This window comes from Pelophylax lessonae, assembly GCF_965119305.1.
Source record: "Pelophylax lessonae genome assembly, chromosome: 2".
NCBI lineage: Eukaryota > Metazoa > Chordata > Amphibia > Anura > Ranidae > Pelophylax > Pelophylax lessonae.
In genome coordinates this window covers 568,700,814-568,728,070 of record NC_138769.1, presented here as the reverse complement: position 1 = coordinate 568,728,070, position 27,257 = coordinate 568,700,814, and the positions used below count along the sequence as shown (strand labels likewise).

The window sequence follows — 27,257 nt, the reverse complement described above, 5'->3', positions numbered from 1 at the left end:
TTTCCAGCAGGTCAGTCTAAAATCTAAAAGTAGATCTTCCCAAATTATCCATGGACGTTTTATTCTCAGAAATATGCAAGGTGAGGGTTTGAAAAAAGAGAAGGAAGAATCCCAATAGCATAATTCCGTAAAAACGTCAGTAGTTTATTAAAACATAAATAAGATACACTCACATTTATGTGTGTCAACGCAACACTGGGGTAACTAGCGTGTATATCATTCACTCCGGGCTGTGTCTCCGAGCCACGAGTGTAAGGTAAAACTGTGTTGCGGTGTTGGTCGCTGTCCTAGCCCCGCCCTACTGGTTTCATCACACGACGTCCTCACGGAGCGCTCCGTAAAGGACGTCGTGTGGCCTTTTTATAATTATTTTTGCACCAGCACTTTTTCTTTTTGCACAGTATATATTGCACTTAGCACTTTTGTGTAAGATTTCTTAACATTTTTACTATGATGTTTATGTGAATATGAATTTTAGATTTTGTGATGTATTAGCACTATTGATACTCAGAATATAAGATTTAGTCAACAAGCGAGAGATACAAACGTGCGCTGATATTTATATTTTTTATTTTTATGTGGGACACCTGCAGTAGATTAACAACAGTTTGTTCTGATTCCCCTTTCTTTTTTGGCTATTTAACCATTGATTGCCCGGGCGCTTGATCTTCTTTTTTCTGTTTCAAATTGCTCATAACACTAGGATGTTGATGGGAAGTTTCCTGAGGCCAACAACTCTTAACAGACTGATAATCCAGATCTCTGCCACAAGCCTGAAGACTGACATCTAGCAAGACAATGTTCCAATATAAGTAAAGACAAAAAACCCTTGCCCTCAAATAATACTGAGACCATACGTAACCATTACTGAGACATCTTGGTTCAAGGACGTAATCGGGTAATTTTGTGCAGAGGAAGGCAACATTTGTCCCAAGCCATGAGATTGTTCTGTTGCAAAATTCTGGAGTGCACATGAGCAAAAAAGACTGCTTTGAAGGTGGAATCATCAGTCTCAGCACTCACACAGAGCTTTAACTTGCAACTCTGCTTGACACATTCCAAGGCCAGAGAGGCCTGCTATCGCAGCAGATATCCCAGAGATCTGATGACTGGAATGTAACTGAGATGAAAATGATCCAGAACTGGGGTGAGGACCTTTGTGAATATGTTTGAGATCAAGGTAAGCCTAACAGAAAAGGATACCAACTGATAGTGGTTGTCGCCCATGGCAAAGCAAAGAAATTGCTGAAGACTTGGAAAGATGAGATTGTGTAAATAAGCAACATTTTTTTTGATGGATGACAAGCAGTCTTTTCATTTGAGAGACAATGACCAACCAAATAGATTCCATCCAAAACTTTGTGGGACGTATGAAGGCACTGAGAACCTAAGAGGGAACAAATGCCTCCTTTGGGTTTTGGAACTGTAAACAAGTTTGTATAAAAACCTTGCAATTTGCCAAATGGAGGAACTGGAATGATAAACCCTGAATAAACAATCCCTAATTGATGAAAGAAGGTCTGCCCAATGTTGCTGAGACATGTGAAGACATGAAACAAAATCTGGAGGAAGAAGGCAAGCTATATTTAGCAACCAATGAATACTACCTCCAGCAACCATAGCTCAGCTGTGTGAGCATCCGAAACCTCTGTGAAAAACATCAAATGTCCCCCCAACTCTGATTGCGCTTGTGTTAGCAGACTTTCATGCAGAGAGGGCCTTAATCCTTATGTTCTGAACCTTTAAATTTCAAGAACATTGTGAACTTCTTCAGCAAGAGGGGGTGGAAGAAAACTTGTGAGACTGGGAAACCTAACTTGACTTGAGAGGATAATTGTTTTGAAACATGATAGGAAAGTGCCCTGTTGCAACGTAATTATGTTGACCAGAAAAGAGATGAAAGACAGTCTTCCACAAACAGTAGCCTTCTTACGGTGCTGCTGCGCCAACCAGCACTTAAGGCTGAGCTCCCTGGGAACCAGAATAGAAGAAAGTGTTGCCCAAGACATAACTCAGATAGTTTCCAGTGCTACATCACACATAAAGTTCAAAGCAATGGTCATCTGATCAACACAATAAAGACATTTTGAGTAAACATCAGCTGCTGCTTGGTCCCTGCTTAATACCAGTCAAATTCTGGGAAATGAGAGCAGAGGTGGGCATGAATTAAAGGGCAGATCCCACCAAGATGTAGATGACTCAAGAAATTGTTTGGGTGTTTCCAAACTTTGAAGATAAAATAATCAAATAGGGGATTATAAGGAAACACCTTGGCAGAACATCTAGGTCTATAAGAACCAAGGCCAAACAGGGAGAAAGAAAGGTGGAAGTCTTTAAACTAAAAGTCGAATACGCAGCTATGATTACAAAGAAAATCATATCCTTTTGGATTGGGGAAAACTGCTGACTGAAACTCAGTTTGTGGGTTCCCAATACTCTAAGAAAGAAAAGGACCCTGTGCTCAACAATGAGTCCTCTGGAAAATCCCTGGCAGAATCAGAAAAATTAGGCTATTCTTCATCAAAGTCTACTGGGGAAGTGCACTTTCTTTCTTTCTTTCTTTCTTGCACAAAGTCTTAATGCCTTGTAGAGCATTAGAAAATACCTCTGTTATGAGACAGGAGAAGGAATGAGCACCTATGGAAGGAAAAAAAAGGAGTTTCAGAAATCGCTGCCGATGCAGTGGGTTCTGAGTGAGATTTGTGAGAAGTTCAAAAAAGCACACATTTATCCCATGCCAATGGCACATATTGCAAATTAAACGATTAGATGAGTCACCTGCAGACTGAACATCCCAGGAGTCTGAGTTGGTCATCTACCTGCAGCCACAGAGCACCCCCTCCTTTGTTTGCTAGGCATTGTACAGTACCTAGGCAACAAAGCTAAAAGGAATAGTGTCTAAGGATGTTAATCACCTGTGTGGTGTCCTTCAAATATGACAGAGTCTGGGCAACCAATGACTGTAAAAAATTGTCAATGTAACGACCCACCCTGGAAGTGATGGAGTCGATACCACTGACAATTAACCGACTAGGAGGCTGGAGTGGATTTTTATGAACCTTGGGTAAATAGTATATAACTGGTACACTAGGGGCCACAGGTACTAGAAAAGCTCTCTCCTTCTTATTTAGGATCTTATTACGATAACCCTCCTCCACTAATACCTTTAGGTAAAGAGTGACAGAGTTTTAGGCCCATTGCCACCTGATGCTCTGTCAGTCACATTTAAAGGGGTCCCCCCATTAAGGTTACAAATTGCTCCTAATATAGTTGAACCCCCTTGGAAACCAAGTTTTTTCTTCCAGATGAAAGGTTTTTATACTTGTAGGAAGTGTGCTGTTTGTGCACACAATTGTCTAAAAAATAGGAAGTATACTTCATTCAATTCTAATGTCACTTTAAAAATATATGACGTCCAGTCATTTCTCACTTGCACTTCTAAAATGTTGTTTATTTAATTACAAGTGAGAATGAAGGAACACCTTGTAAATATTCGGAAGGGCTTTCCCAATCATAGCTTATCCAAACATTACGAACAGCGCCATAATAGGAATCTTACGGGCACGTCCTTTATGGCTATTGACAAATTTAACCCCCACTGGAGGGGAATCCATGTTTGAAGGGAAATTTCTAAATTAGAAACAAAGTGGATTTACTGGCTGAAATGTTTTAGACCTTGTTGCCTTTTATTATGTGTAAATGTGCATACACCCCAATCATTGTAGTAGCATGCACCTATACACATCTAGATCCTGAGAGATCTTTACACAAAATAGGTAGTTCAATCCGCAATACACATTTATTGAAAGGGTTACATAATATATATACAAATGACACACTAAACAGTATTTACAACACATTATTAGTATAAATCCCCTGGCTTATATGATATTTACAAATTACCCACAATAGCCATATTTTCAATGCCATGTATGTATAAGCATGGAGTTAGGTTACCTTTCCACTTCAGGCATGGTGCCTGCTGTGTGTTCAAACACAAGAGAGGTCAAGCATGTATACATTTTAAGTGCAGAAGATATAGTCCATAGTTACCATCCCCAGGAGTTTCATCCTAGTCTGAATGCAAGAGAACTTCCTCTCCTTCACACCTTCACTAATATAGAACCATATCGCTTGGTCAGAGCCATTCTGATTGGTGTAGCAATCTTACCCTTCTCCTCCCTCTGGGCGTATCTTATTCAGGATTGGACAATTTCCCCATCTCCTATATTTAACATAACCCAGCCTCTTGATAGCCCTCCTCTCTGGGGGGGGGGGTTAATCATGCTAGGTCAGCTGCTGGGCAAATTGCCCATCCCTGAACAGACGATCAACTTCATCGCATATCTCAAGACTAAGTCTTTGAAGATATGACAAGGGGAGTGACACGACCTACAGTATTATCACTATTGCCTTGGCCCCAGGATGTCTGGCTAACTTAATTACAAGGTGGTACTATTCTGCATATCAGTTTGTTTTACAGTGTAAATAGCAGGCTGACATTTCAAACGGACTTGTTAAATTGGATTAATACTACTGGTCCGACTGGTTCACACAACTTAACCTTCTACCATCATATTCATCTATGTATTTGAAATCAATACTCAATATCTTGAAAAATGTATATTTACATCCATCTATTTACAAATACTATAGGAGATTACACATAAACTCCTCATAAGGCAACAACCTTTTGGTCTCAACATTTTATTTTATTAAAGTTTTGATCTATTGATTATTTATTATATATATTGAGATCAGTCTTGATTGTAGTGCTATTGTGATCTGACTTCCATTGCCAACGTTTTTTAATTTAACTATTTTTATACTCACCTAGATTTGGCCACCTCCATCAATTAATACATTTTTTTTTAGCATATTAAGGTCTTTTCATGCAGCCCAATTTGGGTTATGAATTACTCATTATGTTTACATAGCGTGGGTGGATGTTATTTCTCATCTGGTAGTTGTTGGTTCAGCTGCTTTTTCGTTTTGAATGCATCTTCCGGGAGGCCAATTCATTTCTGGCCCCTGATAACGTCTGTATGACGAAACACATTGGGAGGAATTGGCTTTGCTTAAACCTAGTCACACATGGAGGTCAGACATTTTGTGGGTTTGAAACATTTTCATTGTATTGTGGTTTACAGGCGATATTTGCTGTCTGATTGATCTGAGGTTGTGTGATATGAACTTTACACCTTTGGACTTTTTACTTAATTTCTTTTGATTTTTACTATATGGATTGTATTTGAAGCGCTGCATTTTGTACTATATTGTCATATATCACAACCAGTGTATTGTGCTAGCTGCTGCATTTATCCCTTTATTATTTCTATACAAGCTTGACTTAAGTGTATTTTTTTTAATAAGAATAGTGTGCCACCTCACTCCCTAAGGGTTACCCATGGACCCAACCAGTGGGATGAAGTTAGCTTCTGGTCTTTAAAGGTACACAGGGTGGAAAGCTGTGTAATCACTGCTTGCTGCATGTGGCAGAAAGATATTGGGTGAGGTGCTGCTGGGGCTGCTGTGTCTTCCTGAGTTGAGCAGGTAACAATGGCTGGGCTGAAGCAGAAACCTGGTCCTAGAAGAATGTCTTCACATGGAGGACAAAATAAAATAGGAAAACCTGCACCTATGTAGACATACGAATTCCAGTATCTGATTTGAAATTACCAGTTTCTGTTGATAGTAGAAAAATCTTCCAATTCAAGTGAAAATGTCAAGCATGGATGCTTGTATTGCGTGAGATTTGCCACGACCTACGTCTGTGTGGCCTACCTGTTGCTTTCAGTGATTTGGACTGTATTAAATAGGATTGTAAAAACCATTCAAAGTCACTTCTGGGACTACTGTCAAAATGATATCTGTTTATTCTGCACGGTATTTGTAATTGTTATTATCTTCTTCTCCAAGAGACCACAAATACCATCGAAGTGCTGAACTGTCTAAGGAGGAAAAACTTTCTTATTGTTCCCTGGTTCCTTCATAAGATAGTGACACTGTGTTCACGTGCTATTGTACAGCTGAGAAATAAAAGTTTCGGAGTCTGAAATTTTAGATGAACACCCCATGATTGAAGTCTTGAATCAGAGAATTCAGAATAAAACATGTCACATGAATTATTTGACTTGTAGCTCCAACTTTTGGAAATCATATTTACATGAATTGCACAGTAACTCATCGATCTATTTGCTGCAAATATTGTGCAAAACTGCAAGATCAGTAATGCCAACATGTTCAATGTTCTGTGTATTTCTTTTCTCCTAGTGGGCAACACTGTTAGTAATGGATAGGAATAAAGTGATTCATGTTTTTTACCTCAGGGTTAATTACTCTTGTAATGAAACCCCACTGCTCCCAATATTATCATTTTCACTGAATGCAGACAAGAGTGATGATGAGTGACCGAAGCAAAGGATTTGTAGAGCACCAGATGATGCTGCCTGTAATAAGTAACATCACTAAATTTACACTGCATTCAGTATCTTGGTATCACCAAACACATTCCTTGTCCTGGGTGTGTGTTTCTTGCAGAATTACTTCAGAAGGTAATCATCCTAATAGTGTTATTCGAATAAGAATCCCAGCAACTGAGAAAAGCAGCAATGATTAAATAAATGGAGATTATTTTCCTTCAAACATATTTGAAAATTGGCTTCCAAGGCAGTCTGTCAACAGTCAGATTACCAGTTTGATTTAATATCCCTGTACATTGTAACCTAATTTTCTATCCATTAAATAGTACACTCTAGAGATAAGCAATGTTGAGCACCTGGGTACTGTGCTACATAAAACATGACTGTTTTTGCATTATATAACCAATACCATTGTTGCCTACAAAATACATTAATTCCATGTATGCTGTACAATCAGGATACACGCAAGTGACCTTTCAGAAACTTCTGCTGCAAACTGCTTCATAAAAAATGTGAGACAGAAGCATATTTACTGCCCATAGAAACAAGTAATTTTACAACATTTAGGGATTAAATAACATATTTCACCAGTCGCTATGGCAGCATTTTTTCAGGTTTATATATCAACCCCAAAAGTATTTTTTTCTGCCTGCAAGACCATTAGTGTCGGTTCACACTGATCCGATTCAAAGTCGCCCCGACCTCAGGCGACTAATGAAGTCGCCCGTGCACCGCGACTTCGGCACTGCTTGCAACATCTTCTCATAATGGAAGTCAATGCAAGTCGCTCCGACTTTGCAAAAAAATAGTGCAGGAACCTTTTTCTAAGTCGGAGCGACTTGAGTCGCTCTGATTAGAACGATTCCATTGGACAGCATTGGAAGCTACTTGTCAGGCGACCAAGTCGCCTGACAAGTCAGATCAGTGTGAACCGGCACTTACTATGGTGTAACTGTTGCACATATCAATGCATTTTCTTGTGCTGGCAAAGAAAAGGAAACAGTAGTAGCTGTGATTCTTTTAATACAAAATATATCAGCTGCTCCTTCAGTCAAAACTCAGTGTTCCAACAGGTGGAGGAGCTTGTTCAGATGCCAGCTTTACAAAAAATGCCTGCTTTCCTTCCTTAGTTTGCAAATTCAAAATTCAGTAAAATGTACACAAATCCTAACTTTTTATCTGTACCATACTGTGTCATACCTTTGGCTCACTGTCTTTTTAAGTTGAGATATTTCATCCAAGAAATGAAAATTATATGTTTTACCAGTTCTGGCCCGGAAGATTTTCCCTCTTAATGACCAGGCCATATTTTGCGATTCGGCACTGCGTTATTTTAACAGACAATTGTGCGGTCATGCGATGCTGTACCCAAATAAAATTGCGATTTTTATTTTTTGCGCTATAAACAAAAAAATAGCCACAATTCTAATAAAAAAAAACAATATTTTTCAGTTTCTGCTATATAACATTCCTAAAAAAAATTAAAAATCACAATTTTTAAACATTTTAGGCCAATTTATTTTCTACTACATATTTTTGATAAAAAAATTGCAATAAGCGTACTTTGATTTGTTTGCGCAAAAGTTATCGCGTCAACTAACAACTACTATTGTTTTTTTTTTTACTAATAATGGCAGCGATCTGCGATTTTTAGCAGGACTGCGACATTGCGGCAGACAGATCGGACCCCTTACTGACATTTTTGACACTTTTGGGGGGGCCAGTGACATTACTACAGTAATCAGTGCTAAAAAAATATGCACTGTTACTGTAATAATGACACTGGCAGGGAAGGGTTTAACACTGTGTGTGATCAAGGGGTTAAATGTGAGCCTAGGGGAGTGATTCTAACTGTGGGGGGGGGGGGGGGGAACATGGCTTGTTAAATGACCATAGAGACCTGTGTTCCTATATAGAAGGATCACAGGGGCTCTATGATCATTCCAGGGAGAAGAACGGTCAGCTGTGTTTACAAAAGGTGACAGTTCTTCTCCCTCAGCAGGGAATGATCGTGGCTTTCAGGTGGCAATCGGAGCCACCTGCCCCATGTATCGGAGTCCCCACTGCCGAGTGGGGGCGGGAGCGAGCCGCAGGCTCGCCCCCTAGCTGCAGGCGCGTGACCGACGTAGGTCTAGGTCGTTCGCGCAGGAGGGCCACACTGCCGCAGTAAATAGGCGGCGGGCAGTCGGGAAGCGGTTAATTAAGCCACATAAAATATTAAATAAAGGAATGTCTGTAATTAAACATTAGCACAATACTGGGAAAAAAATCTTCATGATATAATATACACAGATCAGCCATATCTTTATGACCACTGACAGGTTAAAGTGATTGTAAACTGTATTGAACTGTATTGTAAATTGTGATGTCCCCCTTTTTATTGTAAAGCACTGTGTAAACTGTTGGCGCTATATAAATCCTGTATTATAATAATAATAATAATAATAAATCCTCACCTTGTAAAACAACCCATTTCATTTAAAACAGAAATGAAAGCCAAAACATTTGTGTATAGATATAAAACATGCAATAAAAACCTTTCCCCCTATTTTTAAGTGATTATTTTACCTCTGTTCTCAGCTGCATAAGAGCTGAGGGGGGTTGGGGGCAGGGAGAAACCGCAGTACACTAAGCTTCCCAATGAAAAGCTGTGTAAAGGCTTCCCAACGAAAAGGGGGTAGTGTCTCTGGAAAAGACTGATAATTAGAGGAGAGCACAGTGAGTTCTCAACATAGCTAGAGAACTAACCACAGTAATCTCTCCTGCTTAGTGTGGATACTTTTTCATACTAATACATGGTACAGCAGGCACATATCAGGAATATGAAATGTTGGGTTTACATTTAAGTGAACATAGTTGATTATGTCATTACAATGCCATCTGAAATTTGGTGGGGTTTATTAGGCAGCAAGTAAACATATTGTTCCTAAAGTTAATGTGTTGAAATGGGCATTGCAGTTTGATGTGTGTAGCGCTACCCCGCAGGAGCCGCTTGAATATTGTTGGTTCCTTACTCTGCTTTTTCTGTTTCATTGTTTTCATTGAAGTATTTCACAATAACAAAGGGAATACAAAGATATAACAATTAAAGGGCTAAACACCCACCAACATATGAAAAAGGAGTTTTCTTCTTATTTTTAAAGAAATTAAAAGTTTTTTCAATCTGTATAAATTGTACTAACTTTGTAGGCTATCTCCAAAAAATGTGTAAACTCTTGATGTCACATGAATAAGGCACATCTCAGTTACCAAACCCCAAGAACAGACTCAACTCCACTGGCACACCTGGCAACAATGTTAACGGGAGATGCGAGGCATGACGCAGGAGATGCGAGGCACCCGCTACATGTGCATTGGGCTGCTTAGCCAAATTAGTCAGGGTGCCCATGCTGACCCATGTCCACAGTCAAAAGTACCTACATTGGGCACATGAGCATCAAAACTAAGGGCGTAAATTGTTGATTTCATCAGTTTCGGAGGCCATGAAATGCCAAGATAGCATAGAACACCCCCTCAAATTACCCCTTTTCGGAAAGTAGACACCCTAAGCTATTTGCTGAGAGGCATGTTGAGTCAATGGACTATTTTATATTCTGCCACAAGTTTTGGGAATATGACAAACATTTTTTTTTTTTTTACACAAAGTTGTTACTTAAATGATATATTGCTCACACATGCCATGGGTATATGTGTAATTACACCCTAAAATACATTCTGCTGCTTCTGAGTACAGAGACACCATATGTGTGAGACTTTTTGGCAGTCTAGCCGCAAACAGGACCCCAAAAAACATCCACCCCCTTCAGGCTTTCTAAGGATGTAAATTGTTGATTTCACTCCTCACTACCTATCAGAGTTTTGGAGGCCATGAAATTCCAAGACAGCACAAAACCCCCCAAGATGACCCTTTTTTGGAACGTAGACACCCAGTTATTTACTGAGAGGCCTGTTGAGTATTTTGCAGATCTCCCTTTTTTTCTCAAAATTGAAAAAAGAAAGAAAAATACATTTTCCTTTTCTTTCTTCTTTTTCCAAAACAAATGAGAGCTGCAAAATACTCACCAGTTAAGGGTGGATTTTTAGAGATATAAAGAATGAGGTTGATTTTGTTGCTGTCATCCCTATGGTCAATTTAGAAAGAGAGGGGTTTGGTTCCTCAGGCCAAAGAGAAGAAAAAGGTGGGATTTTGTAGGCAATAGTAAATTGTATCAATTTTATTAAAAAAGTTTGTACACCTAAATAAAGCAAAGCAAAGAGAAAATATAAATATACTGGTGATATGATGCAAGGTCATATGCAAGATCTAACAATCAACTTAAGAACCATTTTACTTATTTAATCGGAGTGGTGATTCCCGGTTGTAGAAGACCAAAGACCAATGATTGATTAGTTCTCAGTGCTCCATGAGCAAAGAGCTGTTGACTCTCATTCACCGCTATCTGTCCTGCCCCCCCCCCCCCGCACGCACTCACTAGAGGGATAGACTGTGGAGGGAGTGGGATCGGCTAGCTCAGGCTCTCAGCGGCTCGCTCCGAACCTGAGACAGCTGTCGGTCCAGACTCCTGGGTGGATCCTGACCATATGGTCACAATTTTTCCCCAGCCTGGACTGGCTCTGTGACGTCAGCCAACAGCAGGCTTCTGTCTGCTGAAAATGGGTCACAGGAGTGCAGAACAAAATGAGCTTTGGTCGTACTCCTCCTTTAGTAAGATATTTCTAATAACACATCATAGTCATACTTGGAAATACAACCCAAATCACATTCTGCTACTCCTCCTGAGTGTGGTAATACCACATGCATGAGACTTTTTTACAGCCTAGCCACACCGGGGGACCCACAATACAAGGAACACCTTCAGGCTTTCTAGGGACATCAATTTAACTTGGATAAACCCTTGGCAAAAAGTGTGAAATCTAGGGGAACCCCTGAAATTATTTTCAAATCTACTGGAACGTTTTAGCAGGGCAGAGCACAAGGGGTCAGCACTGGAAATTATAGTGGTCAGCAGGGCACAGGGGGTCAGCAGGGCAGAGCACAGGGGTTAGGAAGGCACATTGCATTGAAGTGGCAGCAGAGCACATTGCATGGGGGGGCAAGCAGGGTGCATTACATAGGGCAGCAGGACACATTTCATGGGAGCACAGCAGGACACATTATGGGGGACAGGCAAGGCACATTACACGGGGGCACAGAAGGGCACATTATGAGGGACATACCAGGGTACATTGCAGCAGGCACATTATGAGGCACAGCAGGGTGCATAACATGGGAGGCACATCACAGGAAGGCAGTGGGGAACAGTAGGGCACATTACAGGAGGAAAGCAGGGCACATTACAGAGGGGGCAGCAGGGCACATTACAGAAGGGCAGTGGGGCGCATTACATGGGAGCAGCAGGGCCCATTGCAGGGGAGCAGGAGGGTGCCGATCACTCACTTTGTCCATTTATAAAAAGAAGGATATGATGGTAAACATTACATATTTCCCGGGCCTTCTTCCACTCTCCATCCTGAAACATCCCCCTGTTTGCCCTGAGTGGTGTTTGCAGCTAGTAGGGGAGAAGAGAAGCCAGCAGTGCTGCAGAGGGGAAGAGGCATACAGCATGACAGGTACACAGCAGGGGTGCTCAGCGAGGAGCCAGGGCGGCAGGGGAAAGGTATATGCACAGAGAGGCTGATTGGTGCAGTGAGAGGAGGGGATTACAGGAACCGATCCCCTGCAGCAGTTAAAAACCCACAGGAGGAAGAGGGCAAGAAACCATACTTCAGATGCTACAGGGAAATCACTTCCAGTAATACCCCCTATGCCACACCAAAATCCCTCTCTGTCCACATTTTTGTTCCCCCTGCTCCCCAGGCTCCCCTGTTAAACTGATGGGTCCGGGCCTCATACAGGGAGACTTGTGCTTCTCCTTTGTTTGGTGTCCCTGGCTACATCCTTTGTCTTTTGGACAAGATGATACCATGGGTACCAACCCCCAGGGGTTTTAAGGCAGCAATAGTGAAAAAGATATCTATGAGAGTTACAAAATTCTAAAAAGTATTCCTTTATTATCAAAATAGCGAAATATATATAAACATTAAAAAGCAACCCCATAAGGGGAAAAGAGTAAAAGGGTATGTTATGAGCTCTGGTTACAAAAATGACAATATGGTAATCGCACAATGATGATCACAAATGGAAAAAATACTGACGCGTTTCAACCTAAAGAATGGTCTTCTTCAGGGGGTCTGTGACATAAAAAATGGCAAAGTCAAATGAAAACCAGAGGTCAAACGAGTGGTTACGACATCCTCTAGGAACGTGGAGGTATATTTTCCCTCACCGCAGGCGGCGGGACAAATGCAGGGGTCTGCAAGGAGTCACAAAAGTGCCCGCCAGATAGAGGCACAGACACCCAACATGCAGCTAGCACGAACCTACTTTTAGTACCAATGTTTCCCGACTTCGCCATTTTTGATGTCACAGACCCCCTGAAGAAGACCATTCTTAAGGTCGAAACGCGTCAGTGTTTTTTCCATTTGTGATCATCATTGTGCGATTATCATGTTAACCGTTGTCATTTTTGTAACCAGAGCTCATAACATACCGTTTTCCCCTTATGGGGTTGCTTTTTAATGTTTATTTATATTTCGCTATTTTGATAATAAAGGAATACTTTTTAGAATTTTGTGACTTTCATATATATCTTTTTCACTATTGCTGCCTTAAAACCCCCGGGGGTTGGTACCCATGGTATCATCTTGTCCAAGTATTATTTGGGGTGTGCAGCCTCTCCATTTATAGTGTTGTTCTTCAGTTTTCATCCTTTGTCTTTTAATCACTTAAGGACCGGAGGATTTGGCTGCTCAATGACCAGGCCCTATTTTGCGATTCGGTACTGCGTTAATTTAAGGAACAATTGCGCGGTCGTGCGACGCTGTACCCAAACTAAATTGATGTCCTTTTTTTCCCAAAAATAGAGCTTTCTTTTGGTGGTATTTTATCACCTGTACGATTTTTATTCCTTGTTCTATAAACAAAAAAAGAGCCACAATTTTGAAAAAAATTACAATATTTTTCACATTCTTTTATATAAAATTCTCAAAAAAAATGTAAAAATCTAAATTAGAAATAGAAGTAAAGTAGCTCCACTCTAAAATTTTTAAAGTGTTAGGGGTGATCGAACATAACAGCCCCTTCACCACACCTCGTAGGAACCTCTCCCTTCAGGTGTTGCACTCACCAGATCCTAAAAGAATGATCACCTTTAGATAATATCCTAATCATATGAGGTCTCCCTAGACATCAGATCCTTCCCTGATCACAGTGTCTCTCATATTAAAAAGAAATAGGCCACATAGTGTAACCATATTAGGACATTTTATTCCCCATAGTAACCACAATGATGTAACCTACTATGTATGTACTCCTGTTGATGATCAACATGCCTTGTATATGAGATTGTATTCTTTTATTATCAGTACTTTTACTCCAATCATGTTTACTGTTACGGCATTTTCTTGTGCCATCATCATATGATGCTACGGTTTATACTTTAACAAACTGTGATTCATTATATTTAGTTCTTTGCATCCATATTTTATTGCCGACCCCACGTGCTCACCTCATGTAAAGTCCCGGGGCCATTCCCTGTTTTGTATTTAATATTAACGAGGGCAAGCCCAGTGACATGTGGGCATGGACTCCGGTAATGTATACCGGCATGTTGATTGAAGCATATTGAGGATAGGAGTGCATGTGGTGATTTGATTTAACATGTTTGAGTACATTTAAGTATATGTGGGCATATTTATTGTATATAATTTCAGATAAAAGAACAGGTTTTTATTATACGGATGGAATATTGTAATCCTGTGTTATTTGTTTTACAATACTGTATTTTTGAGTTATCTATTTTAAAATTTGTTGATGAGAATAAAAATTTGCTCCCAACATTACCATTCTCTACATTGTATTATGATTCTACTTGTGTACATATAATGTATTTACTATATGTCAACTGCATGCTCCGCACCTCATTTAAAGTCCTACCTCCATTCTTTTTTCTGCAATTGTACAACATGGATGGAGACACAATGGCCGAGTGCATATGTGCCTTGTTTAAAGTCCCAAATTTCTCCCCTCTTTCAGTAATTTATTTTATATAATTGACTGATTGTGAAACAGGATTACATTATATTATATATTTTGTTTTTGACTGTTATCTCAGGAGGATTAAATAAATTAGGACCACGTCTGGATTGAGGGGGAAAGAAAGACATTCATTTATGGATGAATGAATACAACAATGTACTAGTTTGGTAAAGGTATTTTGGCATGTGGATCTGAGAAGTGATTTACACTGGGTGATACACAATGGATATTGACATATATACTGAACAAAATTATAAACACAACACTTGTTTTTGCCCCCATTTTTCATGAGCTGAATTCAAAGATCGAAGAAAAATGTGATTCATCCGTAAGGAGAACACCTCTCCAAAGTGCCAGACGCCATCGAATGTGAGCATTTGCCCACTCAAGTCGGTTACGACGACGAACTGCAGTCAGATGAAGACCCCCGATGAGGACGACAAGCATGCAGATGAGCTTTCCTGAGATGGTTTCTGACAGTTCGTGCAGAAATTCTTTGGTTATACAAACTGATTGTTGCAGCAGCTGTCCGAGTGGCTGTTCTCAGAGGATCTTAGAAGTGAAGATGCAGGATGGGGATGTCCTGGGCTGGTGTTGTTACACGTGGTCTGCGGTTTTGAGGCCGGTTGGATATACTGCCAAATTCTCAGAAATGCCTTTGGAGAAGGCTTATAGTAGAGAAATGCACATTCAATTAAAGGGCAACAGCTCCGGTGAACATTCCTGCAGTCAGCATGCCAATTGCAAGCTCCCTCAAAACTTGCGACATCTGTGGCATTGTGCTGTGTGATAAAACTGCCCATTTTAGAGTGGCCTTTTATTGTGGCCAGCCTAAGGCATACCTGTGCAATAATGATGCTGTCCAATCAGCATCTTGATATGCCACACCTGTGGTGTGAATGTATTATCTCGGCAAAGGAGAAGTGCTCACCAACACAGATTTAGACAGATTTGTGAACAATATTTGAGAGAAATAGGCCCTTTGTGTACATAGAAAAAGTTCAGCTCATGAAAAATGGGGGCAAAAACAAAAGTGTTGCGTTTATAATTTTGTTCAGTATATATGTGAGCACATTACCATAAGAGATATTGATTGTATGGTGTATCTGGACATGTTACACTATATAGCTATTTTTGTTTTTGGGAACACTATCTTGGTGCATTAAAGGAGAACACTTGAGAAGATAGAAGACACCACATACATTTCATTGGAAAAAATGAGCTTTATTTGACTGTTGCTTGTGCTAGCTCAGATAGTAGGGTGAGAGTCTAAAATTATTACAAGAGTCTCGCCTGTTGGTGAACAACAAAAGCTTGCTATTGGATTATAGCAGCATTGGTCCTATCTGTATGTCGACAAAGAGGGCCTGCGCAGTCTTAAAACATTGTAATCTTCTGCTGTGATCATGTAGAAAAAAAGCTTTGGATGTTATTTGAAGTTCCTTGATGTGCAGGGATATACAGTATCTCATAAAAGTGACTACACCCCTCACATTTTTGTAAATATTTTATTATACCTTTTCATGTGACAACACTGAAGAAATGACACTTTCCTACAATATAAAGTAGGGAGTGCACAGCTTGTATAACAGTGTAAATTTGTTGTCCCCTCAAAATATCTCAACGCATAACCATTATTGTCTAAACCGCTTGCAACAAAAGTGAGTACACCCCTAAATGAAAATGTCCACATTGCGCAAAAGTGTCAATATTTTGTGTGGCCACCATTATTTTCCAGCACTGCCTTAACCCTCTTGGGCATGGAGTTAACCAGAGCTTCAAAGATTTCCACTAGAGTCCTCTTGTACTCCTCCATGACGACATCATGGAGTTGGTGAATGTTAGAGACCTTGCGCTACTCCACCTTCCATTTGAGAATGTGCACAGATGCTCAGTCGATTTTAGGTCTGGGGGACATGCTTGGCCAGTCCATCATCTTTATCCTCAGCTTCTTTAGCAAGGCACTGGTTGTCTTGAAGGTGTGTTTGGGGTCGTTATCATTTTGGAACACCCAGTCCCAGAAAGGAGGGGATCATGCTCTGCTTCAGTATGTCAGAGGAAATGTTGGCATTCATGGTTCCCTCAATGAACTGTAGCTCCCCAGTGCTGGCAGCACTCATGCAGCCCCAGACCATGACACTCCCACCACCATGCTTGACTGTAAGCAAGACACACTTGTCTTTGTACTCCTCCTCGCCTGGTTGCCGCCACACTTGGTTGACACCATCTAAACCAAATAAGCTTATCTTGGACTCATCAGACCACAGGACATGGTTCCAGTAATCCCTGTCCTTAGTCTACTTGTCTTTAGCAAACTGTTTGCAGGATTTCTTGTGCATCATCTTAGAAAAGGCTTCCTTCTAGGACAACAGCCATACAGACCAATTAGATGCAGTTTGCAGCGTATGGTTTGAGCACTGACAGGCTGACCCCCCTCCCCCACCCCTTCAACCTCTGCAGCAATGCTGGCAGCACTCCTACGTCTATTTCCCAAAGACAACCTCTGGATATGATGCTGAGAATGTGCACTCAACTTCTTTGGTCGACCATTTTGAACCCTGTTCTGAGTGGAACCTGTCCTGTTAAACTGCTGTATGGTCTTGGTCACCGTGCTGCAGCTCAGTTTCAGGGTCTTAGCAATCTTCTTATAGCCTAGGCCATCTTTATGTAGAGCAACAATTCTTTTTTTCAGATCCCCAGAGAGTTTTTTGCCATGAGGTGCCATGTTGAACTTCCAGTGACCAGTATGAGAGAGTGAGAGCGATAACACCATTAATGGCTGTGTGTTGAGTTATTTTGAGGGGGCAGAAAATTGACACTGTTATACAAGCTATACACTCACTACTTTACATTGTAGCAAAGTGTCATTTCTTCAGTGTTGTCACGTGAAAAGATATAAAATATTTTCAAAAACGTGAGGGGTGTACTCACTTTTGTGAGATACTGTATGTACATTGATCTGTGACATTTCAAGTCTCCAGCTGGTTGTTGTTGCTGCACCCATCCTCTTTAAGCCTACTCTAGGAACACATGCAATGGAAAAATTTACATTGGTTTTTGGCCTTACTCTGACTCTTTATTCTGTCTAAGTTAGATGTATCTGATTCATTCCCAGCTTCCTTCCTCTGTTACTTCTTCAGAGGACCTGTGTCCTTCTTTATGCACAACTATTGCTTTTTGCCATTAGTAGTTGTTATTGTCCATTAGCTCAAATCCTCTGCAGTTTGGTTTTGCCATTATTCACAAGCTTTGGTTCTAACAGATGACTCGTAGTTGGTAACAGAGTTTTAGTGCACTATATTTTTTGATCCAACGAAGGTATCCAAAACCTGCTGGTAAGTTTTACTTTTAAAAAAAGGGCCTAAAATATTAAAATTCTAAAGCCCCATTTGGGTTTGTGCCTTGTTCTTCTTTATTCTTTATACATTTTAGTCTATGGTGTTGCCCCTGCATGCTTAGCCAGTAGCCTGGGTTAGATGCGCAAAACCTTTGCAAGATGCAGAAACAACTGCTGATAAGCCTTGCTATACAGCAAAAAATCTAATAATTAAATAAACACGATAGTTTTAAATATTTTAAAGAAAATATGTACATTAAGCAACTGCTTCTGGGCTTCATCATGTATGATTCAGTAGTAGATTAAATACACACGTTCTGAGACATGCAAAGAGCATATAAAACATCAAGATTCATATGTATCATCCAAATCACTGATTAGGAACTGCAATCTAACCACTAAAGAGCCTTGAGGGAAAAACAGCTCTGAATCTGTCATGTTTGGAAAGAAAAAGTTTACTAAAATGAATGCTAGTGTGCCCAGCATTAATCCCAAACCATCATGAGCTACAGATAAATTGGTGTTTATATCCGAAGAGAAGAAGTGAATGCTGTTCTGTAATTGTGCCCAAGATTACTCAATTTTTCCTGGTACACAGCAGCTGTAACCGAGGGTGAATCATGGACAATTGTCTTTTATTATAAAAGTAATAATAGTCCTGTGAAAAGGATACAGCTTACAATACAATAACTGCTGAAATCCAAAGAAGCAAAAGATATTCAAAGTAGATAAATCCAAACCTTAAATGTTAATGAATAAAATATTCCTAAAGAAAATGATCCTCAAATCAATGTTGATTTACTTTTAAATGACAAAGAAATCTATTTGAAAAATGCCATAAAGAGAATACTTGGGCACGAAACATTCCCAGTATGCCAAAGTAACAGGATTTTTTACTTACTTGAAAAATGTCTGATTTTTGGATTATTGGGTTATGCTGCACCTCCAGATGATTGGACACTCGCAAATTGTAAAGCTTGAAAACACCTAGCATAAGGCCCTCCATCCACACCATTACTTAATTTTTCACAGCAAGCAATATCAGAATGAAACCAAAGAGGAGTGACCTTGTATCCTGCTTTGAAAAAAACCCCAAAAAAGAGATTTTGAAGGAAAGTCAAAGTCCCATTTTCCTAATTGTACATCACAGGACACAGAAGAGTTGATTCTTAGACTATTGGCTGTCCAAAAGCAATCCCATGAGGGGATTAACAGAACAGGAAGAGGAATAACTGGCAAGGGCCTTTACAAGGCAACAATGAGGACTTTCCTACAGATGCTGGTGTCCACCAAGGTCTTCACATTCACTTGATTGCCCAGCCTTACAGACCTTGGAAAACAGAGGTCCAATATTGAAACGCCAACAAAGTACCAATGCTTAGAGTGAGACATTATTGAAAAGCAGGGACCCTACCTTTCAGGTCATATGTCTGGAAAATGAGTTGCCATAAGTCCAGGCACCCTCTTAATTGAGGTGATAGCTATGACAAAGGCATCGTTGTGTAATAGGATAGGGAGAGAGATATCCAAGATGCATTTAAACAGTGGTCTTGAAGAACCGACAACCCCATAAACAGTGGGATTTCTGTGGTCTCTGAAAGAGCATCATCAAGGCAGAGAGCTGACCATTTATAGTCATTGGCTTGAAAGGAACAATAGCTCTATACTCATTTGCACTAGCCCCAGGCAAGAGAGTTGCCAAAAAGAGCCTTGCAGTAGCACAAAACTTAAGAAAAGAGATTGAAATGCCGCCTGGTTGATGAACTAGACCAAAAGGCTCCAGATTTTTCACTATACCCATTGCCTATGCCAGCAAAGCCTGAAAACCTCCCTTGGATGCAAAGGTAGGTTACATTGCAACACTGGCCATGGAAAAAAGATGCCTTTAAGAGGGACTTACATTTTTATATGCAGGGTCCTTAAACACATTGGCACATCATTCATCAGTACAATAAATATCTTAATTAAGTAAGACGCCTCAGTGTCCACAATAGGGATTATCCACTTTATGTCAAAATTGTCTTCCATTGGGTATTGTTGTGCAAAACCACTTAAGGGAAGCTCAGATAGGCCCACTCATTGTACAGATCCTTCTTAGTAAAAGGATGCAATGGAAAGGACCCCAACTCTGATACCTTAAGCCCCGAAGGTAGCAACAATTTAAGGTTCTTATGGACCACCTCTGTGAGAAAACTTACTGTGGACTGGTGGAATGGAGACACATTAGAATACAAAGAGTCTTCTTCAGAGGATTCATCTACCCCAGAAGAGTCTAGATTTAACTGCCCTGTGTTCTCTGATGTATGATTACGAAAGCCCAATTTCTCTGAGGCTTTACGTGTTTGGAATTAAATAACATGGCGATTTTGGCCAAAGAGAAAACTTGAAGCTAAAATCAAGAGAAAGAACTAACTACACAGATGAATTACAGAGAGTGATGTTGTTTTACCTTTGAATTTCTCTCCATTCATTTCTGAGATTTGCACAGTCCTGTCAGACAGCACAGTTAAATTTAGGTACCTGCAATACTTGTTTTAAAAAAAATACACAAAGTTTTTAAAGTAATTTGTATCTGCCTGGATATTAGCTTAATAATGTTTAGATTCATGTATTTATGATTCTGATGTGAAATATGATGAGATATTTAAAACGATGATCTACTTAACTATACTTAAGTAAATGAGGTATTTATTTGTTTCCTTTTTTTATCAGAAAACTTCAGACATTTATAAACTTCCAGCATCCCTCTTGAAGCGGTTCTATGACGATGATTCATATGATGGTTTTGTTGGGCTTATGGGAAGAAGAAATTCAGGTAAATTAACATGTAACAATGCACAAAACATTCACCAGGGCTCAGTGTTGCCAACTAGCAGAAGCCATATAATATGGTTTAAGCACCCCTGTAAATGTGGCTTTTTCTCTTCCCTATGGTAGTCCCAGCATGGGGATAGGAATCTATGTATAGAGCAGTTACCCATGGTGACCATATGGGCTTCTTGTTTTGTTTTCTCAGAGCATAAAGGACAAAACCAGATTGGTTGCTATGGGTAAAGAATCTTTTGTTTGTAGTTGCCTTTTCACCAGCTTTATAAGCAGACTGTATAGACATTCCTAAACTGTGCAGCTTACCTGATTGTTGAAAGAAAGTTAAGCCCTGTACAATGTCAGGAGACATCGGCCGGTTCAATAAAAACTAGCTGAAATTCGGCCTGTGTGTATGCCAGCCAGTCCGACAGAAGCTGGATGTTCCCTCTGTGCATGCTGGGAAACCAGCAGCCGACAGCTCCAGATAAGCGCTTTTAACCAATGGCTAAAAGCGCTGATCGGAGTGTTCTAGTGGAGTGGCTGTCCGCCCTGTCAAAACACAACAGCTCAGTAGAGGAGGTCCAACATTAGTACAGTGGCTCCAACCGGAGCTGACAGTGTTTTTTGTTCAACCCGCTGGGTTGAATGAAAAAAAAAAAAAAAAAAACTCATTGTGTGTATTAGGCTTTAGCCATGAGAAGACTGCAGAACACCTATCAAAATAACATACCAAATACTATAAACAAAAAAAGTAGCAAGCATCAAAATATACCCCAGCAAAAAGGCTACACGGAGAGATGATTCACAATCACAACTGGTGTACAAACCAGCGTTTTTGTGGTTCTTGCTTTAATTATAAAAGTTTTTTTTTCCAGAATTGGAAAAGATATAGACATGATTAAACCAAGAGCCAAGCTTATCTGTAGGTTACCCATATTTTCCTTAAGGTGCAACTGGACCCCAAATATCTTATGACAGGGGTGTCAAACTCAAATTAATAGTGAGCCACATCAGCATTATAGTTGCCCTCAAAAGGTTGGTTTTTATGTCCAGAGCACTCCAGCCCACCTTACATCAGATGTCAAGAGCCCCCACCATCAAAGGTCAAGAATCCCCCACCCTCCCTTTACATCACAGTGCACCCCCTTACCTTGTGCTGCTGCCCTGAAGAATCTGGGGGCAGAGCTGGAAAGCAGAAAATGCAGGTTCTGGAGGAGGACCGTAGGAGGGTCTGCTGGAGTCTGCTGAATGCTGAGACCAGGGGAGGTGGAAATGAAGGGGTGCTGCTGCTGCACAGGGAGGTGCAGGATCTATAGGAGAAGTTTTGGCCTCCTCCCTGCTGCTGACTGCTAAGATGGGGGAGGGGGGCAGAGACAAGCCTCTCCGCAGCTACACAGAGAAGAGTAATTCTGTCCTCCTCTCTGCTGCTGGCTGCTGAGACAAGGTGGGGGCAGAGATAAGGGGGGGGGGTTGTCACAGCTGCAGGAGAGGTATGAGGGCGACATGAAATGGTCTCGCTGGCCTGGTGTTTGACACATGTGCCCTATGATAATTCCTATTTTATCAAAGTCAGTATAAGGCTTGAACACCCACCATGTGACAATGTTTGGGTCTAGCAGTAGGTCTCTCACATACCGGGAACTGCATTGTGGATGGCAGGGGGGCATGCGTTGCGGTTACAAACCCATAAATCTCGGTTTTTTTAGGGAGCGGAAGTGGTGCAGCAGGTAGTGTGGTCTCTGTAAAAGAAAGATGTGGCACAGTATGATGCCTTCTAACCATCACAGCTTTACTTTACACAACCATGTTGCAGATCTGCTTATATAAACACATGATACGCATTATTATTGTCTGGGAAATTTCCGTGCCCCTTATCTGAAAATCTAATTTGGGTTAGAGACTCAAATTATTGAAGCCTGAAGGTCAGCAGACAGAAAGAAAAGTTTAAAAGATAAGTCAGCAATTCCAGTCCTCCTTAAGGTGCTACCATAGAAGGTTCTTTAAGTCAAGGCTTCCTTTAAAGTGAATCTGAGTCCAGTCCATGATCTTTCCAGCAACATATTCCTAAGTAAATTATGTTTTGCATGTATTGTGGAGTAATTCCTCAAAGTTTACATAGAGAAACAAGAAAGTCAGTAAAGTAGGTTCTTAACACTCTGCCCTCTCTGCTCCCAAAGCACCTGCCCTGTATTTAGATTTAAAATTAGAAGGCTGGCAGGCTGCTATGTTACTGCTGGGAGGGGAGAAGTAAATAAAGTAAACTTCTGAAAATGATAGGCTTCACACTTATGATCTTCTGTTTCTTGCATTGTTTCAAGTGCTTTTCAGCATGTGTTTTCATGCGTTTATGTGCATTTTTATTGTGCATTTCCCTGAGTTATTTAGTCAGCATTTAGGGAGGTGTGGGAAAAGTCTGCCAATTTTATATATGTAGCTAGGTCAAGAGTACATAACTTGTCAGGTGCAGGTCTCAGTAACCACTCATTTGTAGTGCATGTATCATTCATTCTAATGTTCTCCCATTGATTTCTATGGTAATTTCTGCACACATCCACAGATAAAAAAAAAAACCATGAACTATTTTTCATGCCTCTCCATAACACAATGCATATATGTAAACCAGACCCATTAAAAACAAACGGATTCAAAGTAACATGCATTTTGATGAAAAAGACCTAGGAGTATAAAACAGGAAAAAAATCCGCGCTAGGTCAAACAAAAAGAATGAAAAGGTAAGCAGCCACTTAACCAACTATGATACCAGCTGTAAATGATCAATAAAAATAGGAAGCGGCTCTAAATTAGAGATGTATAGAACTGTTTGCCGGCGAACAGTTCCCGGCGAACTTAGCATGTTCGCGTTCGCCGCTGCCGGCGAACATATGCGATGTTCGGTCCGCCCCCCATAAGACATCATTGAGGCAAACTTTGACCCTGAACTTTACAGTCAGCAGACACATTTCCAGCCATTCAGCGTACCTCCCTCCCACACCCTCCCACCTCCTATAAATAAGCAAGGGCAGCATCCATCTTAGATCATTCTGAAGCAGTGTGTGTAGTGAGAGTAGGGAGAGCTGCTGCTGCTGCTGCTGCTGTTAAGCTAGGGACAGTTAGTCAGTGTTCCTGGTCTTGCAGTGTTCTTGGTCCACTACTGCTGTAATATCAGCACCCCAAAAAGCCCTTCTAAGGGCTGGTATTTGTGTTTTTTTTTATATATATATATATATATATATACCTAGCGTCCCCAAAAGCCCTTTTAAGGGCTGGTAATTGAGTTGTTTCTTCATATATATATATATCTATATCTATCTAGTGTCCCCAAAAGCCCTTTTAAGGGCTGGTAATTGAGGATTTTTTTATTTATATATATACATATATATATATATATATATATATAGTGTCCCCAAAAGCCCTTTTAAGGGCTGGTAAGGTAATAGATTTTTTTCTTTATATATATATATATATATATATATATATATATATATATATATATATATCTATTGTACACTGCAGTTGCCTGCCCGCTGTGTGTGAGAGGCCACAGACCTACCACAGACTGTACTGTGTGCACACCACACTCATTTCGGGTGGCACAGGCACAGTACCTGGCATTTTAAAAAATATTTTTTTTTTTTCTCTGTCATAATTGCAGTGAGTGCTGTGTCAGGTCCACAGAGTGCACTGTACCCACTGCAGTGCACTGCCCACCACTGATATATATACGTTGGCACAGCATCTTGTTGCAATAAATTGAAAAAAAAAATATTTTTTATTATTGCAGTTGCCTGGGCTGCCAGTGACTGTCAGGTCCACAGAGTGTACTGTGCCCACTGCAGTGCCACTGTGTGCCCACCCACCACTGATATATAAGGTGGCACAGCAGCTTGCAAAGTAAAAAAAATATATATATTTTTTTAAATTGCAGTTGCCTGGGTGCCAGTGACTGCTGTCAGGTCCACAGAGAGTGTACTGTGCCACTGCCCACCCACCACTGATATATAAGGTGGCACAGCAGCTTGCAAAGTAAAATAAAATATATTTTTTTAAAATTGCAGTTGCCTGGGTGCCAGTGACTGCTGTCAGGTCCACAGAGAGTGTACTGTGCCACTGCCCACCCACCACTGATATATAAGGTGGCACAGCAGCTTGCAAAGTAAAAAAAAATATATATATTTTTTAAATTGCAGTTGCCTGGGTGCCAGTGACTGCTGTCAGGTCCACAGAGAGTGTACTGTGCCACTGCCCACCCACCACTGATATATAAGGTGGCACAGCAGCTTGCAAAGTAAAAAAAATATATATATTTTTTTAAATTGCAGTTGCCTGGGTGCCAGTGACTGCTGTCAGGTCCACAGAGAGTGTACTGTGCCACTGCCCACCCACCACTGATATATAAGGTGGCACAGCAGCTTGCAAAGTAAAATAAAATATATTTTTTTAAAATTGCAGTTGCCTGGGTGCCAGTGACTGCTGTCAGGTCCACAGAGAGTGTACTGTGCCACTGCCCACCCACCACTGATATATAAGGTGGCACAGCAGCTTGCAAAGTAAAAAAAAATATATATTTTTTTAAATTGCAGTTGCCTGGGTGCCAGTGACTGCTGTCAGGTCCACAGAGAGTGTACTGTGCCACTGCCCACCCACCACTGATATATAAAGTGGCACAGCAGCTTGCAAAGTAAAAAAATATATATATATTTTTTAAATTGCAGTTGCCTGGGTGCCAGTGACTGCTGTCAGGTCCACAGAGAGTGTACTGTGCCACTGCCCACCCACCACTGATATATAAAGTGGCACAGCAGCTTGCAAAGTAAAAAAAAAATATATATATTTTTTAAATTGCAGTTGCCTGGGTGCCAGTGACTGCTGCCAGGTCCACAGAGAGTGTACTGTGCCACTGCCCACCCACCACTGATATATATGCCTGCAAGAGAAAAAGCCAGCCGCAGAGAAGCCGTATTCCTGAAAATATAAGAAAAATGCTTTTTTTTAGGGGTTCTGGACATGCTACAGAGCTGAAACTTGACAGGTACACTTTTTAGACCCCCCAGACACTAAATACAAAAAATGACATGCCTGCCTAAAAAAATGCCCGATAAATGCCTGCAAGAGAAAAAGACAGCCGCAGAGAAGCCGTATTCCTGAAAATATAAGAAAAATGCTGTTTTTTAGGGGTTCTGGACATGCTACAGAGCTGAAACTTGACAGGTACACTTTTTAGACCCCCCAGACACTAAATACAAAAAATGACATGCCTGCCTAAAAAAATGCCCGATAAATGCCTGCAAGAGAAAAAGACAGCCGCAGAGAAGCCGTATTCCTGAAAATATAAGAAAAATGCTTTTTTTTTAGGGGTTCTGGACATGCTACAGAGCTGAAACTTGACAGGTACACTTTTTAGACCCCCCAGACACTAAATACAAAAAATGACATGCCTGCCTAAAAAAATGCCCGATAAATGCCTGCAAGAGAAAAAGACAGCCGCAGAGAAGCCGTATTCCTGAAAATATAAGAAAAATGCTGTTTTTTAGGGGTTCTGGACATGCTACAGAGCTGAAACTTGACAGGTACACTTTTTAGACCCCCCAGACACTAAATACAAAAAATGACATGCCTGCCTAAAAAAATGCCCGATAAATGCCTGCAAGAGAAAAAGACAGCCGCAGAGAAGCCGTATTCCTGAAAATATAAGAAAAATGCTTTTTTTTAGGGGTTCTGGACATGCTACAGAGCTGAAACTTGACAGGTACACTTTTTAGACCCCCCAGACACTAAATACAAAAAATGACATGCCTGCCTAAAAAAATGCCCGATAAATGCCTGCAAGAGAAAAAGACAGCCGCAGAGAAGCCGTATTCCTGAAAATATAAGAAAAATGCTGTTTTTTAGGGGTTCTGGACATGCTACAGAGCTGAAACTTGACAGGTACACTTTTTAGACCCCCCAGACACTAAATACAAAAAATGACATGCCTGCCTAAAAAAATGCCCGATAAATGCCTGCAAGAGAAAAAGACAGCCGCAGAGAAGCCGTATTCCTGAAAATATAAGAAAAATGCTTTTTTTTAGGGGTTCTGGACATGCTACAGAGCTGAAACTTGACAGGTACACTTTTTAGACCCCCCAGACACTAAATACAAAAAATGACATGCCTGCCTAAAAAAATGCCCGATAAATGCCTGCAAGAGAAAAAGACAGCCGCAGAGAAGCCGTATTCCTGAAAATATAAGAAAAATGCTGTTTTTTAGGGGTTCTGGACATGCTACAGAGCTGAAACTTGACAGGTACACTTTTTAGACCCCCCAGACACTAAATACAAAAAATGACATGCCTGCCTAAAACAATGCCCGATAAATGCCTGCAAGAGAAAAAGACAGCCGCAGAGAAGCCGTATTCCTGAAAATATAAGAAAAATGCTGTTTTTTAGGGGTTCTGGACATGCTACAGAGCTGAAACTTGACAGGTACACTTTTTAGACCCCCCAGACACTAAATACAAAAAATGACATGCCTGCCTAAAAAAATGCCCGATAAATGCCTGCAAGAGAAAAAGAC

At 40.6% G+C, this 27,257-nt stretch overlaps 1 protein-coding gene across 2 annotated transcripts in view; it reads left to right on the top strand.

Moving 5' to 3' along the window:
• TAC3 (tachykinin precursor 3) overlaps positions 1-27,257 on the top strand; it is a 127,227-nt gene that overhangs the window by 69,212 nt on the left and 30,758 nt on the right. For both annotated transcript variants that reach the window (XM_082244405.1, XM_082244404.1), the window contains exon 3: positions 20,609-20,711. In XM_082244405.1, the coding sequence (XP_082100531.1) occupies positions 20,609-20,711 (103 nt within the window). The remainder of the gene's footprint in view (positions 1-20,608; positions 20,712-27,257) is intronic.